Below are 21,350 nucleotides of genomic sequence, written 5' to 3' on the forward strand. Positions count from 1 at the left end.
TAGCCTTTGTCATTAACAAAGCCCGTAAAACTTGGGACTTTCTAAACATGGAGTCTTCGTTCGGCCTTGTCCATCATTCATAAGTCATTAAGGTGGCTATTTTATTCATTAAACTAGTCAAAGACCCACGAATTATACAGGATCGGACATATGAAAATAATTTTTCAAATATTATTATTCTATTTTTAATTATTTAGATGTTGTTATTTGCATGTTTATAATATGTAATATTTGATAGTTAGAAATATTGATGTGCTTATACTGATGGAAAAATAATATGAAACAACTAATTAATATAGAATTAAGGAAATACAGACATCTATAACAGTGCAAAAAGAAGCAACAGTGAATAAGAAAGAATAATTTTACATCTTATATATGAAGAGAAACCATCATGCATCTATTAAATGGAAGTTAATATGTATTCTTGGTAGGCCACAAATATTAATAAACAAACAATCTTTGAGTTCCCGACTGGAAAAATTGAAATCACATATAACTAAACTAAATAATTTGAAATTTGTGGCAATAAATATAAAAGAATACAACAACGGGAAACCAATAAGAAAAAACTTTAACCTCACACAATCTTTCGTATTCCAACTCCATAGAAAACCAATAATTTGTTCAGCTCCTGCATGAAAAGGGAAAAAAATAAACTACACAATTAATTTACTTGCATTTAATTAAGAAAAATATGAATCTTGAATTCAATTAACAGCTCTTAAACAAAATTTAGAGCTGTTAAATGAAGAAGGACTAGATTTGGTGGTAAGAACACCGATGGAGGTGGAGGAGGATTCGCAAGGGCTAGGGGAGGAGATGGCGGTGGGGCAAGGCCGCAGAGGGTGCAAGAGGCGATCGCACGGTGTGCGGAAGGTGTGAGAGGTGTCCGAGGCCGAGGAGGAGAGGCGAGGGGGGTTAATGGCGCCGGAGCCAGGAGAGGGGAGGGGGGTTGGGGAGGATAGCGACGGCAGACACCCACAAAGAGGGAATAAAAAGGGCTTCAAGAAGCTTTAGAGTTCCAGAGCATGCCAAGCAAAAAAAGAAAAAGTATGCAGTCACATGTGTGCATAGTCAGCTCGAAACTTTTCATTCGATTGAGCTGAATCTAAACTTTTCTATTCAGCTACTCCAAGCCTCCCACCAAATTGAGACTCCTACGAATGGGAAGAAGATTATTTCAAAATCTTGATTGAATATCTTGTTTTTAATCTGTACTATCCTTTCTAAATTTTTTTTAAATCTTGATTGAGACTCCTACTATCCTTTCTAATTTTTTTTTTAATTTGTATTGAAGGTGATTGATAGCGGATGGCTACTACATCCTTTTTAAATTTATTTTTAATTTGTACTAAAGGTTGTTTGGATAATCCAAGCAATCCTCAAATGTTCATTTAATTGGGACTGGACGGCTACTACATCAGCACCAGCAACCATCCCAATATCCCTCAAATGATGTTTTTATCTAAAGAAAGTCTAAATGCTTTATGATGTGTCATAATAGTTAATCTAAATTGATGAAAAAAATCTAAGGTAATGAGGGAAAAAATTTATCTGAATACTCTTCCCAAATAATCTCAATAAAACTCTTTGCCTTTTCTCCTCTGATCTCCAACTCTTTTTCCTCCTTTCTTCTGCTAACTTTCTCAGTCTCTCTTCCTCCACTGCTCTGTCCAAATACTTCAACCTCCTGATAATACATATATATGTAGAATAATAGATAAGAAACAAAAAGAAAAAATGACTCAGATTTGACAACTCCATTATTCATCACTGAATCCTCTTTTCAAATATTCATCTCTTCTTCATTCAAACTATGCAATCCTCTCTCCCTCCTAATTAACAAGTAAGGCAACAATCCTTCTCTCATATATATCCAAATATTTTTTTAAAGATAAAGGTAAAGCGACTCATCTCTTCTTCATTCAAATTATGCAACACTCTCTCTCCTAATGAATAAGTAAGGCAACAATCCTTCTCTCAGATATGTCTGGATATTTTTTTAAAGATAAAAGTAAGGCAACTCCTCCACCTGCTCTCCCCTCTCCTCTTTTCTTCTATCCTATTTTTTTTTTCTCCTAATAAAGAGGTAAGGCACCTCCTTCAGGTGCTCTAGCCTCTTCTTTTTCCATCCACAGATCTGTCTTCATCTCTGAATCCTCTCTTCAAACAGTCATTTTTCTTCGTTCAAATTATGTAACTCTCTCCATCCTAATAAATAGGTAAGGCAACAATCCTTTTCTCAGACATATCCAGATATTTTTTTCAAAGATTTACTTCCCTCTCCTCTTTTTTCTTCTATCCTATTTTCTTTCTCCTACTCAAGAGGTAAGGTATCTCCTCCACGTGCTCTCTCCTCTCCTTTCTTCTCTTCCCATCTATAGATCCGATGCTCATCGAACATCATGACAGGAGAACGAATACCGGCCACCTGCACAATGAATCAATTGCACACGTTAGCGGACGCCACGTGACATGTCGAGAGGAGTGGAGCAGTGCGCACAATCAGCACCAACTACACCATCAACACACACATCAGCAATCTGACTTGGTGACACCACAATGTTTGGAGGTGCTGGCAATACCCCTAAGCTCCTCCATTGAGTATCGCTATATATATATATATATATATATATATATATATATATATATATATATATATATATATATATAGGTAACTACTTATAATCCAATAGGATGCACAGATATCATTTTTTTCTTAAAAAATATTTTATTTTATTTATCTATTCTATTATATTTATTTTATATATATTAAAAATAATAAAAATTATATTTTATGTATAACATGGATTATAAATTATCAAACAGATCTTATGAAGATCCGACGATCTTAATTTTATGAAATCTTTTTCTAAACCTATCATTTCTTACTATTTTTTTAATTATTTTTAAATCTTTCTATCTCTTCTTCTCCTCCTTTTCGATCCTCTTCTTCCATGCCCTTCAACTCTCCTGATGGTAGAGCCGATAATATTACCCACTGGCCACCATCACCACCAATAGCAACAGCACTTTGGAACTTGGGGCGGAGCGAAAATATACCAATATACGATATTTGATCGTAAAAATACCTCCGACGATCACATTCCTATCTCTTGTATAAGCAGCCAGCGATAGGCTGCGGCCTTGTGAGATCCCGATTAAGAATTAGATGGTGAGTGCTCCTCCAACTGATGGCCCAAGAGAGATCTAAATTTTAGAAATCAAGAAAAAATCTTTCTTTTTTTTTCTGATATTGGAATTTTAAAAATCTAAACTTTAAAATCTTTCTTTTTTATCATCTCTTCTTCCACTTCTTCGATTTTCTTCCTCTGACACCCTCCAACTCTTCTGATGATAGCACTAACGATGTTGCCACCAACCACCACTGCTAATAATGGCAACAACATTTTCAAGTCCGAGGCGAAGCGAGAATATACCAATGTACAAGATTTGATCATGAAAATAACGACAACCATAGTTTTGTTTCTTGCAAGAGGAGGCAACGATGGCTGTAACCTTGTGAGATCCTTATCAAGAATCTGTTGGTGAGCATACCTTCAATTGATAGCCTGTAAGAGATCTAAATTTTAAAAATAGATGAAAAATCTTTCTTTTTCCTTTCTAATGTTGGCATTTCGGGGGTGATGAATAGGAGGGGTGAGAGAAAAGAAAAAAAAATTTTGTAAAAATGCGAAAGAAATAAAGAGCCACACTTATCTTCATAATATTAAATTTACGATTCATGTGTCAAATTAAATACTATTTAATAGGTTATTTATTCAATGCATTTCTAAAAGAAAGTCTTTTCATATACCATATATAAATGTGATATAAATGTATTTTCAAAAAAGAATATTTTTATGAACACTTGGCAAATGAAGACTCTACCGACAGATCGAGGTCAAACCACGCCTGTTCTAGTTTACATCCCACACAGATCTAGACCAGAAACTTAAGCATGGTCATAAATCTAGAGGAAAATCTCCACATCTGCAATGATATGGTTGATCTATGTAGGAGTGGCTGACTCTCATAAAAAAACTCTATGTAAGTAATGAATCCAATAATAATGCAATTTAAGTAGATGGCTGGATGTACAAACTAGCCCTCTAAACAAAGCTCTTTTAATTAATGAGTTGGATTTTTCCTTTTTTTTTTTTTTTTTTTTTGGTAAGAACCGACGCCTGAAGCTTTCATTATAGAAACAAGAGCCAATAACCACCAAAGTTACAAAGAGTTTAGTCTCATCTCCTGGCCAAAGAGATAAATAAATATTCATTGGAAAAAAATCATTTTTTCCTACGCATGCTTTATTATCCATTGGGAATGTTTGTTGCAAATAAATCTTTTTCTTGTGGTGCCACTGAGATTTCCCATATTATAGCGTACATAACAAATTGGAATACTGGGCAAGTTTACATACTAGTTCCTTCAATAGGTACTTAATATCCCGGCTCAAAACTGTATCAGCTTTGATGCCAAAACCAATCTTCCTCTATTACTTGAAGCCTGTGGCGGATGCATTTAAAAAAATATAGGGTCAATTGACCTCATAAAAAAATTGATCCCACACACACATGCGCGCGCGCGCACACACACACTAATAGAAAACATCATATTGATCAATGAAAAAAAATCAAAATTGATCTCACAACATTAGATATATATCTATATTAGTAAGAAAAACCAAAATTAATCCACTAATTTTATGAATTCACTCTATCTCATGTAAAATTTTAAAGAAATAAAAGATAAAAAAAATAATATCAAAAAATAATTATAATCTACATTCTCTCTCTTTAATGACTCACATATCCTACCTTTCTCTTCCTCTCTTCTTCTCTTATATCAATTTGATCTCTCTCTCTCTCCTTTCTCTTTCTTTATTAATTACTTCTTTATTTATCTTTTAATACTTCACTCCAATCTCATCCATCTATTTCTTATATTTAAACCGTACATTAATATATTTTTTATACCCTAAAAGAACCACATCAAAAAATAAAATGAATTATTATAATCTACCTTTTTTTTTTCTTTTTAATGACTCACATATCTCATCTCTTTCTCGCTCTCTCACGCCACTTTGACCTCTCTCCCCTTCTCTCATTCTTTCTCTTTTTTTACTTATTACTTCTCTATCTACCTTTTAGTACCCCACCCCAGTTCCATAGTCCTCATATGTCCATCCATTATATTTAAACCTCACATTAATTTATTTTTTATATCTTAATTAATTCAAATACAATAGATAACCATATATTCTTCTTATCTCTCTTCTCAATCTGAATTAAATATATCTCTTTTAGCTTCTTTTTTTTTTTTAATATTCTTTTAGATTTTTCTGTTTTTTCTTTTTTTTCATTCATATCAAATATATATAATTAAAATAAATTTTAATTATCTATTATGATTTTAATATTTAATAATATATAAAATTTTATTATGATACTTCTTTATAATAAATATGGGGTCAATTGACCTCATAACCCCCCCCCCCCACACACACAAAAATAGAAAACGTCATATTGATCAATGAAAAAAAATCAAAATTGATCTCACAACATTAAATATATATCTATATTAGTAGAAAAAATTAAAATTAACCTACTAATTTTATGAATTGACTCCATATCTCATATAAAATTTTAAAAAAATAAAAAATAAAAAAAATAATATCAAAAAATAATTATAATCTACATTCTCTCTCTTTAATGACTCACATGCCTTACCTTTCTCTTCCTCTCTTCTTCTCTTATATCAATTTGATCTCTCTCTCCCCCCTTTCTCTTTCTTTATTAATTACTTCTTTATTTACCTTTTAATATCTCACTCCAATCCTATCTTAAACCGTACATTAATTTATTTTTTATACCCTAAAAGAACCACATCAAAAAATAAAATAAGTAATTATAATCTACCTTTTTTTCTCTTTTTAATGACTCACATATCTCACCTCTTTCTCGCTCTCTCATGCCACTTTGACCTCTCTCCCCTTCTCTCATTCTTTCTCTTTTTTTACTTATTACTTCTCTATCTACCTTTTAGTACCCCACCCCAGTTCTATAGTCCTCATCTGTCCATCCATTATATTTAAACCCCATATTAATTTATTTTTTATATCTTAATTAATTTAAATACAATAAATAACCATATATTCTTCTTATCTCCCTTCTCAATCTGAATTAAATATATCTCTTTTAGCTTCTTTTTTTTAATATTCTTTTAAATTTTTCTGTTTTCTCTTTTTTTTTCATTCATATCAAATATATATAATTAAAATAAATTTTAATTATCTATTATAATTTTAATATTTAATAATATCTAAAATTTTGCTACTATACTTCTTTATAATATTTTATTATAAAAAATATTTAAAATATTACAAATTATCTTTTTTATATATTTTATTATTTTTTAAAAAATATTTTATTTTATTTTATTTTTTTTCTTTTCAACAGCTCCTCCTCCTCTTTATTATACTGACTCCACAAAACAAAACTGACTCCTGATAGTGATTGTCCCGCAGCAGCTAGCCAGTGTATCCAAAGATCTGCACAAGCAGCTACCGTCTTCCGTGGAAGATCATGCCCATCTTATTTTCCTGCAAAATGGTCGCCAGTTTATTGTGAATAACTTCGTTAGCATTCCAATAGCAATCCCCTTGCTGCACCTTTTTTCCCATGAAGTCAACAGCACGATTTGCTTCCCTGTAAATATCAGAGAGTATACAGTTTTGAGAACTATTCTTCCACTGCAAAATATCCTGCAACACCCGGTAAACATGCTCTGTATCCATAGCTTGGTTAGTGATGATAGAAATGACAAACAAGAAATCTCCCTCAAGACAAATGTTTCGTGCTTTTAACTCTGAAATAGCAACATACATCCCACACTAAGCTGCAATCAACGCTGCATGATGCACTGGGTATCGAGGAAGAGATTTACCCCCTGCTCTGATGAGATTTCCTTCGCTATTCGGAATTATATGGCCCACAGCCACCTTATCCTTCAACACAGCAGCATCGAAATTGACCTTAAGATATCCAGAGGAAGGAGGTGACCAAGACCCTAATAGGTTTGATGTATTGCCCAAGCTGGGCAAATTGAAGTCAACCCAATGCCTCAAAAGATTCAAGAGATCAAAATGATTACCATTATTGCTTTGAAGAATAAGATGAGGAACCTATCTCATTAGTTGAACTGGGGACACTGATATTCTGAAATACCCCTTCATTTCTACCATTCCTGATCAACCAAGCACCAACAGCAATCAAAGACTTATGCCTTCTCTCTACCTCCGCGGTAGACAATAAATCCACCATGCCCGGCAAAGAGTTTGGTATCATCCCTGTTGCATACCAGTTTTTCACCTAATACAAGCAAGAGGCGACAAAAGGACACTATCAACGCATGTTGTATGTTCTCCACCACATCTGGACAGAGATCATAAAGAGACATAGAAACATTTGAAACTCCCCTCCTAGTTGGTAATCTTTTGCATGGTAAGCACTTCCAAATTACCTTCCACCAAAATAATTTAATTCTTGAGGGCACATCTAGTTTCCACAGCCAACCTCATCTTGGTTCATATAAGATTGTGGTTTCCGGATAATAGGATAAACATCTTTAAGCCTTATCTCTCCTAAATAATTTTGTTCCCACATTAACTGATCGGACCAGCTAGCTTGCTATGGGCTCATTTTGCTTATCTGGTTCATCATTTCAGTTGACATCATTTGCGAGATAAGGTTCAAGCTCCATTGCTGGGATGAAGTGATTAAATCACTAACTTTCACATCCGGGTTGGAGTACAAGATTAGAAGGTAGTTTGGTTCATCATATAGATACAACCAACAGTACCAGATTACACAAAGTCATGCAACTAAGAAAGAGGTGTGGGGCCAGATCACTGAGCTAGCATGGCTTACCATGTGAGAAGCTATCCAATCTATAACGCTATTCCCTTCCTGTATCATGTATTACCTTTAAGAAACTCAAAGTAGAGATCAATTTTCTAAAATACTCCAGAAATCCAGGTGATAGTTCTGGAATCACCCTCTTGGACAATGTTAGGGACTTTAAGAACAGTAATGGCATACAGACTTTTTTTAGCTCTGCCAAGGGCACTGAATTGTCATGGAGATCACAACCATCTGCTGCTACCAATGTTGACAACCAATCCTCAATGGAAAACCTAGAACCATCATCTGCACCCCCATCCAAAATACCACCATCGAAGTTGATCTTGAAGAAACTAAAGGAATGGAGGCTCCCATGTCCCACAGGCTCTCAAACAATGTAGAATAACTTGACTATCCCTAAGTTTCTCAGCAGTAATGACAATTAGGAGGAATGTACATATCTTTGTCGTACAACACAAATCGACACAGGGGGCAGTCATAAAGCCCTTTCCACAGCAAGAGGGCTACTTTCGGATGAATACCCAATATTTCCAAATCCAAGGTTGTTGTTGGGGGGTAGGACGCAATATCTTGTTCACTTAGCTCTGATTTTGGAGCAAACTGAACTGTCTTAGACTAATCTGTCCAGGCATTTCAATGTGGGTATATAGCCATGGAGAGGATTATGCCAGCCCAGTCCTCCCCAAACATCTGAGATGTGAAGTCACAATCCCATTCACTTCCCCCATCTGCAAAACGATGCATCACTTTCATACTTCTTTAAGTTTGCGGAAGTCGATGACCTTGAATGTCCAGGATAGAGGGAGAGCTGAAAGCCAAGGATCATGAAGAATATTAACGGATCTGCCACGTCCCATCCTCCACCTGATGCATGGAGCCACTTTTCGCATAAACAAGCTCACTGATTTCCACATAAAAGAACGAAAGCAGAAGTACCAGTCCAGTACCTATATTTTGACGAAAAATTCTTTGTACACCGCCTATGGTGCAGAAAATCCGATGTGGAGCGCACCACTTCGCCCTATTGGACCACGTAGTCACCGCTTTTTAACACATTTAATGTCCGCAGTTCTAATTTTTCGTTTAAAATTTTGAATAACGAAAATATCATTTTTTTTCTGAAAAAATTATGGCATCTTGTATAAATATTATGGCATTCTGCATTGAAATTATGACTTTCTACACAGAATGTCATAATTTTTTCACAAGATGTTATAAAAGAGAATGGTATATTCGTTATTGAAAAATTATGGATAAATACGCCATTCTCTCTTTATGACATCCTGCGAAAAAATTATGACATTCTGTGTAGAAAGTCATAATTTCAACATAGGATGCCATAATATCTGCATAGAATGTCATAATTTTTTCAAAAAAAAAATGGTATTTTCATAATTCAAAATTTCAAACGAAAAAATAAAACTACGAACATTAAATGTACGTTGAAAAGCAGTAGCTATGTGATCCAATAAGACGTAACGGTGCGCTCCATATCATATTTTCTACACCGCAGGCGGTGTACAAAGAATTTCTCTATTTTGACCTCATCAAGGCACACGATGCTATTGGGCCCCATAGAAATTTAGCAACATCCTTGGCAAGAAAAGAGTCCTGTCCAGCTGCCAAGGCTAGGATACCAAGACCACATCCGATGTTTGGCAGACGATTTTCCTTGAATTTTGGTGAACCTTCATTGCTATATTTGATAAGCCCCAAGGAAAGTCTCTCATCATTTGCCCTAGCTTGAGAATGACTAATCTAGGTATTGCCATGAAGTAGCCCAGGATAGCGCACAGCATTGTCCTGACTAGGGTTGTCTCCCCATCAAAGATGGAGCTATCCATGCCCTTCCTTCAAGTTTATCTGCTACATTCCAAAGTTAAAAACTACAATCATGGGTGCTCAGCCTCCTTCCCATAACAGGCACTCCCAAATAATACTGGGTCTCTGCAGAAAATTTCCTTGATTTGCTGCTGCTTCGCCACTGCTTTAATCCTTAGACTGAATATTGCCGCAATCTTGTGCAAATTGACCCGCTATTTGGACCTTTATAAGTTCAAATATGGAAAATGAAATTGTCTCTCAGCTGGCAAATCAGCCAGAGTTCAGGGACTTTCTATCTGAAGGTGGCATATGCTAGTAGAGGCTGAGTGCCAAACAGTAAGCAGCAGAATATGGTCTGGATGCTGTTGTCCTAGTTGAGGAGACCGAAATGGCGTGAATCCATTGGGAGTGGAGACTTAATTTTCATTTCTTAGCGGAATCAATAGGTTTTGTCAGGTAGGCTTACATTTTTTCTCCATTCCCATAAAACGGTTGTCTAGATCATGAGGTCATGCATGAATTTTTCTAGAAATTTCAATATATCGAAGAACTGATAGGTGGACACATGGAACAAGAAAAATGTTACTCTCTTTTTAAGGTAACATCAGGGCCTTGGCTGACTGGATACAGAAACTGCCTTGAGCTAAGATGGCCAAAGCAAATAGCGTGGACCGGTCATCAGCTAATTCAATCATCTAACTTTGAGAAAGATATCCTGGTCTGATATTCAACACAATCGATGCCTCTCTGGACAAAGAGCACATAGAAACTCAGATTCTCCAAGAAGAACCCATCTCCAGAAATCTGTTCTTTAAAGAGATATTGGTGGTTCATCAGACAAGCATTCAGATATCAAACTCCCTAGCATAACATCCCCTAATTTTGTCACATAGGCAAGGGGTATTCAAACTACACTATAGCTAATTCTCAGGTGTGGTAGTTTTGCAGCATGCATTCCAGTTATCACAGACAATCACAGGTTCACCAAAATTAATGGATTAATCTATACCTTTTCCTTTGGAGAAATGTGGTGCGGATGTCATCACAAATGTTGAACGGCTAATCTTTCTCGAGTAGATAGGGATGCCAACCAGCTAAGATAAAGTTGATTGGTGATGCATTAATCTATGCACTTCCAGGGCTTCATCTGATGAAAAACATGTCACAAATTCTCAGGTGTGGTAGTTTTGCTATAGTGTAGTATTCAAACTACACTATAGCTAATTCTCAGGTGTGGTAGTTTTGCAGAATGCATTCCAGTTATCACAGACAATCACAGGTTCACCAAAATTAATGGATTAATCTATACCTTTTCCTTTTGAGAAATGTGGTGCAGATGTCATCACAAATGTTGAACGGCTAATCTTTCTCAAGTAGATAGGGATGCCAACCAGCTAAGATAAAGTTGATTGGTGATGCATTAATCTATGCACTTCCAGGGCTTCATCTGATGAGAAACATGTCATAAATTTTCAGTAATAGAGACATCAAATGCATGATAAATAATCTGATAGACTGCAATCAAAATTAAATACTGCAGAACAGTTCAGTCTCGGACCTTCTTTTCCCTTAAAAGAAAAAGTGGTCAAGCACCTCAAATTTCATTTAAACAATAAAATGAGAATAAACGGGGGGAAAGAGCCACCCCACAAGAAACAGGGAATAGAGAAGGAAGAAATAAAACAAAAAAAAAGATAAAATGAGAGAGAGAGAGAGACAGAGAGAGAGAGTAGCTCCTCACCAGAATCAGCCCACTCTGTCCCCACAGGAGCAAGCAACCAAGGAGACCCTCAGAAAACTACACCAAACAGAGCATATAGAATTTAACTTGAAGATAAATATCACGTCACAGTAGCAAGATTCATCTACAGAGCTCGAGAGCATACAGATCCATGCCCTAATTTTTATTCTCCAGCAATCTGAACATTCTTATGGTCGTCATAACATACACCTCTCCATACTATGAGATAGTTCTAATAAACTTGATCAGATATTCATTGCAGATAACCGAGCAGCGTCAACCCCTTTCTCATTCCCTTCTGCTGGACCTCACTTACCACTTAGGAGTGTCTTGGTGCACATGAAGAACAATGAGAGAAGTTCAACGACAATCTATGTTACTGAAACCTCTTTTTCCCTCAAAACGGATATTATCAATTAGTGAAACTAATCGTGTGCCAAATGATGACATCATCAACTTTATTAGAAGAGAAGATGCTCTACCATTTTGTCAACAATCTTGATGAACACTTTCAGCCGCTGATGAAAGAAATAATCAGTCATGCCTAGCAGCATCTTTATCATTTCCTTCCTAAGTGGAGGTATCCCAAAACAATTGATAAATGATACAATTATTTTTAGAAATCAATATGCATGTCAGCAAAAGAGTTTTCTTTTTCTTTTCCCCAATAATCAATACAAATATCAGATTGTCAGATGTTACATGCTCGAAGAAAATGTTATTGCAAAATAAGGAGACAAAGGCAAGCCTTCTAGGCTGTAAAAGGCAGTTCTGGAACTTATGATTTGTCATTTACATGTTTCCCTCAATATATGAACCAAAACCACGAAAACTTTTATGTTGCTCTAACATGCAGAAACTCATAATATCATGGATGTCCTCTTCATACCATTGAAAGATTGGATGGCCATGAGTACTTGAAAACATCAAAGCAACTGTACTTCAATACCTGATGCACTTAACCTCAGACATATAGCAGGGAAATTAGACCAAATTAGTGTCCAATCTGATCAGTCAAAGTTAAATAAAAATTACTGCATTCATGTAAGCACCATGACAACCATATAGTCCTGTCAACTGCTTTACATAAACTGTGCATATCTCCATTAATTACTTTATGTAGTCCTTTTAACATCAAATGAATCCCTAGATGAGTATGCCAGCTCAACAACCTAATATCATTGTCACAGCTCCCATTTGGAGCCAGTATGCACTTGCCTAGAAGTATGATCACAAATACCAGCTCCATTAGGCATCAGAAATGTGATCTGATTGACTGAAGAGTTAGATAGAAATTCCATGTTCATTAATTCTGCTGCACTTATGGTCGTATATGTCTGAATGACTACTAAGCCAGTCATCATTCTACCAAACGTTGTCCCCCTATCGTTACAGAATTCTTTAACCTTTCTACAGCTTCAATCAATATTCACTCTTCCATTTCACCAGAAATCATTGCATGAACAGGATCCACCTCTGAAATGATGAAATCGATTGGCATCCCGTACAACAATTTCTCGCTCAAACAACTTCGATACAAGCTTGGTAAATTCATGACAATCACCACAAATTCGAAGGTTCTTGGTAATGCGGATGGGTGCTCCCTCAGGTGTTTGAATCAAACCAAATGTGATGGCAAGCCTCTCACTATGTCCATGCAACAATCTTTTCTTCTCCTCCTCTCTCACATCATGCAAAACAAACCTAGTATCCTCAACATAACCACCTTCCATTTCCAATCGCTGCATTATCTCATCCAACATTGTATAGATTGCAACTGAATCTGCATGAGAAGTGTCTCTTGCAACAAATGCATGCACCTTATTTCCCACCTCGATCCAGCTGCAAGCAGGGTCCTTCCTCAATCCCCTCTCCTGCATCCTAGTTCTCACCATGTCCACATCTTTCCATTTCCCCATTGAAGCAAAAATATTGGATACAAGCACATAATTTCCTGGGTTTTCTGGCTCCAACTCAAGAAGCTTCTCTGCTGCAACTTCACCGAGCTTATGATTCGAGTGGACCCTACAAGCCCCAAGCAGTGCACACCACACAGCTGCTGTTGGTTCAACAGGCATAGACTTTATGAATTTGTATGCTTCTTCCATTCTACCAGAACGGCCAAGAAGATCAACAACACAGGCATAGTGTTCCGGCCACGGCTCTAATCCATACTTACTTGTCATAGTTTCCAAATAATGTTTCCCCTCATTGACTAGTCCAGAATGACTACATGCATAGAGAAGAGCTAAGAAGGTGATATGATCAGGTATTAAACCCATCTCTTGCATTTCCCTAAACAGCTGTATGGAATCCTTGCCTCGACCATGCATCCCACAAGCACTAATCATGGTTGTCCATAAAACCAAATCCTTGTATGCGGCCCTATCAAATATTTTGAATGAGTTCTCTATGTTTCCACACTGGGCATACATGTCCACCAGTGAGCTGCTGACTGATCCATCTGTAATGAGGCATCTTCTTATCAGATGTCCATGAATTTCTTTTCCTTTCACTAAGGAGGATAAACCAGCAGTAGCAGCAAGGATGCTTACTAATGCCACAGAATCAGGTTCAACATTGTCCTTTTTCATGTCTGTGAATAAACTAAGAGCTTTATTTAGGAGTCCATTGTGAACATAACAAGTGATCATACTGGTCCAAGACACGACATCTTTGTTTTCAATCCTTTCAAAAACCTGAAAAGCATGTTTGACCTTCCCACGGTCGCCATAGACATCGATGATTGTGTTCTGGAGTACCAGATCTAGCAAACCATTTCTGACAGTATAACCATGAATTTGTTTTAAAATGGAAAGACATTCCAGACCACTACAAGCTTGTAACACACTCCCAATCATCATTGAGTCCACTTCCATTCCCCCTTTCTGTACCTCCCTAAACATTTCCAATGCCTTCATATGACAAGAGTTTTGGGCATAACATGCAATGACCGTTGTCCAAGATATATAATCTTTAGCAGGCATTTTATGGAAGACACGTTCAGCATAAATAACATGGAAACACTTTGTGTACATGTCCATCACTGTGTTCCCTACCTGCAAATCAGAATCAAATCCTTGTTTTATTGCATAAGCATGAACCTCCCTACCTATCAACGGGTTTCTCAATCGACCCAATGCTGAAGCTATACTTATAACAGAAACCTGGTCAGGTTTGAAGCCACTCTCAAGCATTTCATAGAAAAAACCAACAGCTTCCTCGTATAAACCATTCTGAACATAACCAGAGAGCACTGAGTTCCATGATACGTTGTCTTTCTCACCCATCTCACCAAAAATCCGGAGTGCTTCACCCATCCGTCCACATTTTGCATACATGACAGCCAACGCATTACCTTCATAAATTACAAATTCTTGGTTATATTTTAAAAGTGAAGCATGGATCTCCATGCCCAATTTCAGAAGCGACAATTCTGCACAAGCTTGGAGAACACCCACGGCAGTGTATGAGTTCATTAAGATTCCAGCTTTGTGCATTTTTCTAAAAAAAGTCAGAGCCTCAAAGAACTTCCCATTTTGCAGACTAGCTGAAATGATCGAATTCCATGAAACAACATCTCTTCTGCCATGCAACCTTTCAAACAACAACATTGCAGAATCAAACCGCCCACACTTTGCATACATGGTAACTAGTGCATTGGCCACAAAAGTGATGGAGTCAAAACCACACTTAATCGCCGCACCATGAATCTCAGTTCCACAATGGATATCTTCAAGCCCACTGCAGGCTTTAAGGACAGAAGCAAAAGTGCAAGCATCGGGCATTAACCCCGATATCCGCATTTCATGATAAAGTTCAATGGCCTTAAAAGGCAGGCCATGGGAGGCATACGCTCCGATGAGGGCATTCCATGCAAAGATTGTCCTTTGGGGCATTTCTTCGAACAGCCTTTGAGCACATGACAGATGCCCACATCTCCCATACATGAACATGAGCTTGGTGCTAAGAAACCCATCGTCGGATAGAGAATTTGTCGTGACAATGTGAGAATGGATCTGCTGGCCTTGGAATATGGCCTTTTGGGAGGCACAGAGCTCTAGAATGGATGAATAGGCTTCTTGAGAGGGGGAGCATGGACTCTGAAGGGTTAGGTTAGTGAGTGAGAGGAAGGCCTCTCTGAGGCTCCAATGCTTGCAGGCCTCTTTGAGGGAAGGGATTTTGTCGGTGGGATGCTGGGAGAGTATTGAGAAATGGGAGGGTGGAGATTTGGGACGGGAGGAGGTGGCAAAGTTGGAACAGGGATGTTGGTAGCGTATAAGATTGGTGGATAGGGCCATCAATTGCGGTGCCTTGCTACGGTTGCCGAGAAATGGTCGGACAGAGATTACATTGTGGAAGATTGAGCTCATAGGGAAGGCAGTGGCATGGCCACCAAAGATGTACGGTACATGTGCTAAATCACGTAAACGTAAGGCTACAAGCAAGGCAGATTGATCTGGCCTAATCTGTTTAGATCTGCTCTAAATCATTTTAAAAAATCTATAAAACTAGATCAAATTTTAAAATTAAATATATTTTATTTTTCAGATCAGATCTAAATCTATTGAATTCAGACTTGATTTGATCAGGCCCGCAAAAATTTTTGGATTGATTTGGATCTTAAGATAAATGGTCCAACCCAATTTAATTCGAATCCAATATAGAATCTGAATATATTGTGTAGGATCCGAACCCAAATAAATGACTAGTCAGTAGTTATCCAAACGGTCGAACTCCAACCTAGATAAATGTCTCTTGTTTCTTACTATTAGGGTATACAGCATACTTCATCCTATTTCCAAATCAATCTAGTATTCATCTCCTTTCTGTTCTACCATTCTCGATTGATCTCGGATCTCCCTTCTTCCCAGCAATTTTGGTGGCCGGCAAGGTGGTGATTTTGGTGTGCTCTTTGCTTTATCTTAAGATATACCCTTCTCCAAAATAGCAAAATCTAAATCTTCATCTCAAGGTATGTTATCGTTGATTTCTACTCCTACATCTTTCCTTATTCATCTCTATCTTCCTCGCCATGTCTTTGCCTGGCTAGTACCTTCTTCGCCGCTCTATTTATCCTCCTCCACCTCCACCTCCACCTCCACCTCCACCTACGGCCACCCCTTGCACCTTTTCTCTCCCTCCTATTCGTGAAAAAAAAAATCCATCTAGCTCTCCTCCTTCTCGATCTCCTCTGAGAAAAAGAAAGTTATGTCCTGAGATCATCTTCTTTTATTGATACTTTCTCTCTCTCTATTTGATCATCATTTTTTTTTTAATGCCAGATTTTTTTAGATCTAAAAAGTCCAGTCTTAGAAAGATTTTTTTCTAGTCTAACCTGCTAACCATAATTTATTTTCTTTTTTTATATATTTTTTAGATATGGAAAGTTTTTTAGATTTTTTTCTAATTTTTTTGAATCTAACCAAGATATCTGAAAAGATATGATAACCATGATTTTTTTTTATTTTTTCTTCCAATTTTTAGACTTGATTTTTATATTTGAAATGTTCTGTATATTTTTTCTCCCATTTTTTCTCCAATTTTCCATTTGTTTCTCCAGAAACTAACATTATGGGTTGTTGTGGACTATATATCAGTAATAATAAATGTCTGGACTTCCATCACCTTCTATTCAAAAAATAATAATAAATGTCTGGACTTTGTGAAGTGTTGCAAATTATCACATAGGGTTGGACTTCGAAAAGCCTGTTCACATATGCAAATGGGATTTTCCACCATTAGATCACCCGTGAATTCTACCAAAGCCTAAATGTCAGGGATGATCTGATGATGGAAAGATGTGCGAACGTGCTCTCCATAGACAAACCCTATCATATATAATTTTGGAAGAAAATATTGTAATCCAAGCTTCTATAAATAAAAGTAGGCTTATCCTACACCTAGTAGCGTGTATTTTGTTAATTCATTTATTACTTTCTCTTTTCTTTTGACTTTGTTTTCTTTTTTTGGTGTCTTGGTTGAGATATTTTTTACAGAGAGTACCGTATAAGATCTTATCCTCCTCCATTGCTCCAATTTGATTTGTATATTGTAATAACACGCGTGTGCAAAAAAAAAAATACTTTGAAATCTCATGTGACTGGCATGTCAAGCGAGGAGGCAAAATCCCATCTGCTTCTTCCATATTTCACCAAGAAAAGGAGTCCAAAGCTTGCCGGACTCTGATGAAGACCCATGAACTCGACCTCTAAAAGGCCTTCGAATCCCTCCCCCATGCATCGCTTCCCACCCCTTGATCAATTGTCGGCGAAATCCATGGGACTTCCTTGGATTTTCGCTAGTTTTTCCAAGAGCCATCGTGAGGTTTCGCTAGGAAAGAGAACCAACTACCTCACCGGAGACAAGGTATGTCCTCTTTCCCCCTTCTCCTTTCTCTTCCTAGCTTCTTTGAGATCCTTGTCGGTTGGATGGCCACCAGATTTCATGAACAAGGTTTCCCTTGTTCCTATCTTCAATTCTTTTCTTTCTTTCCACCGGAGCAGCTGCCGTCATCGGCCATATTCGGCTGCCAAAGGTCAAGATCGTTGGGTTCCACCATCGCAAGGGGTGGTTACTGTTTGGGCTCGCCATCGTGGGATGGTTGGCCGAATTTTTTTTTCCTCTCCTATTTTCCACGAAGAAGAAGAAGAAGAAAGAAAAGAGAGAGAAGAAGAAAAAGAAGAAAAGAAAAAGGAAAAAATAAAAAAAAATAGAGAAAGATATTCTCTCTCCTCCCTCTCTTGTCTCTTTACTCTCTCTCCATTTTTTCTCTCTAATTTATCTCTTTGCTTTTTCTCTCTAGAATTTTTTCTCTTTAGAATCTTCTCTCTCTTCATAGATTTTCTCTCTAGAAGACTTATGGACCAGTGGAGGGTCTAGATATTTATACGAATCCAAATCTTGGTTGATCCTAAGAGAAAAAATTTAGAATTTAATAATATTTTGGATATTAAAGCTTGAAAATAGAAATTTAATAATAATTTATTATTTTTTTATGCTGATGATTGATCAAAGATGAGTTCGCATTATATGGATTGATCGGATATGGTAGGACAGACTAGTAAACAATTGTGATTGAGTTATTGTCACTAAAGGTAAGAATCCCTATACATAATCATCATTATATATACTATTTTACTATTGAACTTGTATCGTTGATTTTGCATCATTAAATTAATGTTAATGAATTTGCTATGTTTGAGACACTATTATTTTCTAGTATATTTTTTTAGCATGAGTATGTTATGTCAATATATATGTATCAGTAATTGATGGCATGATTATATGGCTATGATATACTTATCTTAATCACACTGAAAACTGAAATTGATTAATGAAATCAACATGTAATAATCAGATGAAAGGATATGGTTTGAACTAGCTTTATTATGTGGAATAGCCTCCATGGGCTTATGTATGGGAATTCGATCCAATAAAGATCGAGGAACAGCTGGTCAGGAGCTTATGCCTGTAACAGCCCTAATGGGCTTATGCGTAGGAATGTGATCTGTTGGTGCAAAAATCCGCTTGCGCCGGAGAAGCTGGAGTCGAGGGAGTCGCGGTCGCCGTCGGGACCTGCAAAGAAAATCTAAACCGGAGGTGGGGTTGCTCCGACAAGACCCTCCGACGCTCAAGTCAGTTCTCTGTCTCAACAAGAATGGAGTGCTCGAACGAAAAATTTAGCAGAGTTTTGAGGTAAAGAATTAGAGCTTATGGAATAACGTATCTGGGGCCCCCTTTTATAGGCGGAGGGGGCAGTAGCCTGATAGCGACATCTGTAACCGTCTGGTAGTGGGCTGCCCAGGGTCAGGTGGAGTTTGCTGCGAAGAGTAGTGGAGTGGACCCGTGGCTATCACCAGGGCGTGCCACGTGGAGTCTACCGCGGGGAGTGGAGCGGCGTCTGTTGTCGTGACTTGCCAACGGATGGGAGAATCGCGCGGCATCCGTCGCAGGAAGTGGAGCAGGATCGTGGCCGTTATTGTGGCCTGCCAGGGAGTAGTGGAGCTGCGCGGGATCCGTCATAGGAAGTGGAGCAGTGCTGTGACCGTTACTGCGGCCTGTCAGGGAGTGATGGAGCTGCACGGGATCCATCCTAAGAAGTGGAGCAGGATCGTGGCCGTTATCGTGGCCTGCTTGGGAGTGCAGATCCGTCGGTTGAAGTTCGGCAGCGGTCGGAGCTGATGACGGAGCCCGGCTCCCATGGGAGTCCGGGCGGAGTCCCCTTTGAGGTTGGAGTCATGGACGGAGTCTGGCTCCCGTGGGAGTCCGAGCGGAGTCCTCTTGGAGCTGACGTCGCGGGCGGAGCCCGGCTCCCATAGGAGTCCGGGCGGAATCCCCTGCAATCAAAGTCAGGTGCGAAGTCCGGCTCCTGTAGGAGTCCGGACTGATCTTACCGGCAGTCGAAGTTGGCGACGGAGCCCGACTCCTGTGGGAGTCCGGGCGGAGTCCTCTTTGAGGTTGGAGTCGTGGGCGGAGTCCGGCTCCCGTGGGAGTCCGGGCGGAGTCCTCTCGGAGCTGAAGTCGTGGGCGGAGCCCGACTCCCGTAGGAGTCCGGGCGGAGTCCCCTGCAATCAAAGTCAGGTGTGAAGTCCGGCTCCCGTAGGAGTCCGGACTGATCTTACTGGCAGTCGAAGTTGGCGACGGAGGCGAAGTTGGCGACGGAGCCTGGCTCCCGTGGGAGTCCGGGCGGAGTCCCCCTTGAGGTTAGAGTCGTGGGCGGAGTCCGGCTCCCGTGGGAGTCCGGACGGAGTCCTCTCGGAGCTGAAGTCGCGGGCGGAGCCTGGCTCCCGTAGGAGTCCGGGCGGAGTCCCCTGCAATCAAAGTCAGGTGTGAAGTCCGGCTCCCGTAGGAGTCCGGACTGATCTTACCGGCAGTCGAAGTTGGCGACGGAGCCCGGCTCCCGTGGGAGTCCGGGTGGAGTCCCCCTTGAGGTTGGAGTCATGGGCGAAGTCTGGCTCCCGTGGGAGTCCGAGCGGAGTCCTCTTGGAGCTGAGTCACGGGCGGAGCCCGGCTCCCATAGGAGTCCGGGCGGAGTCCGCTGCAATCAAAGTCAGGTGCGAAGTCCGGCTCCCGTAGGAGTCCGGACTGATCTTACCGGCAGTCGAAGTTGGCGACGGAGCCCGGCTCCCGTGGGAGTCCGGGCGGAGTCCTCTTTGAGGTTGGAGTCGTGGGCGGAGTCCGGCTCCCGTGGGAGTCAGGGCGGAGTCCTCTCGAAGTTGATTCTGCTGAGAACCTCGGCTGTGGGTATTTTATACCCAACACCAGTCCCCCTACTTTCGAGTTTGAATTTCGAATGAAGGAAGTACAGAGAGATTGGCACAGCCGAAGCTGTCCCCTCGAATCCTGCGCGAGGCCGCCCGTAAATATTTTTGCATTAAATGTGCGCGTGCTGGAGTCTTTTCGAATCGGGACGATACGAAGGGACCCTTCGAAATTCCCGTCGGTATACTGGCCCAGGTACGGCGCCATAATGGCTCTGCCGATTCATCAGCCACTTTTAACCGCCCATCGGGGGGAGTGGGACACGTGTCGGGCGCGGGCTGGCCTGGGGGGATTCGCGATCATCATGGCGCCGAATCCCAAGGTCTATTTAAACCCATCCTTCCACCTTTAGGGGCCCTATTCCATTCCAGAGTTTTATCAGTGTCTGCCTTTTCTTCGAAAGCCCTATTTCAGTTGGTATCTTCTCGAACCGTAGGCGCCCTCCAAATCGTCCCTGTCTTTGCCCCCTCTGGTCCCTCAGAGCGATCTAGGTTAGTTCCAGCACCTTCAACCTTCTTCCCACCGCTTAGGGACTTCTTCTTTGTCATTGTTTTTGTATTCCTCCGAGTTAGTTTCCTGTGACCCCTCGC

General features: G+C 39.3%; 1 protein-coding gene across 2 annotated transcripts; it reads right to left on the reverse strand.

Annotated features, from left to right (window-relative positions):
- Positions 1–5,602: 5,602 nt before the first annotated feature.
- LOC105060773 (pentatricopeptide repeat-containing protein At3g63370, chloroplastic) lies at positions 5,603–15,869 on the reverse strand. 2 transcript variants are annotated; one of them, XM_073257679.1, is made up of 4 exons: positions 11,497–15,869; positions 11,065–11,202; positions 10,765–10,902; positions 5,603–10,502 (listed from the first exon to the last, which is right to left on the reverse strand). In XM_073257679.1, the coding sequence occupies exon 1, from the start codon at positions 15,867–15,869 to the stop codon at positions 12,939–12,941; it is 2,931 nt and encodes a 976-aa protein (XP_073113780.1). In that variant the 3' UTR covers positions 5,603–10,502; positions 10,765–10,902; positions 11,065–11,202; positions 11,497–12,938. The 2 variants fall into 2 exon arrangements, with proteins under 2 accessions (XP_073113780.1, XP_073113779.1); XM_073257678.1 differs by having other exon boundaries at positions 5,603–10,559.
- Between the last annotated feature and the right edge of the window lie 5,481 nt (positions 15,870–21,350).

Source organism: Elaeis guineensis, chromosome 1, assembly GCF_000442705.2.
Source record: "Elaeis guineensis isolate ETL-2024a chromosome 1, EG11, whole genome shotgun sequence".
Taxonomy (NCBI): Eukaryota; Viridiplantae; Streptophyta; class Magnoliopsida; order Arecales; family Arecaceae; genus Elaeis; species Elaeis guineensis.

What these genes read in the sequence shown, in the direction of transcription:
- LOC105060773 (XM_073257679.1), bottom strand. Translation starts at nt 15,869, where the DNA reads ATGAGCTCAATCTTCCACAATGTAATCTCTGTCCGACCATTTCTCGGC.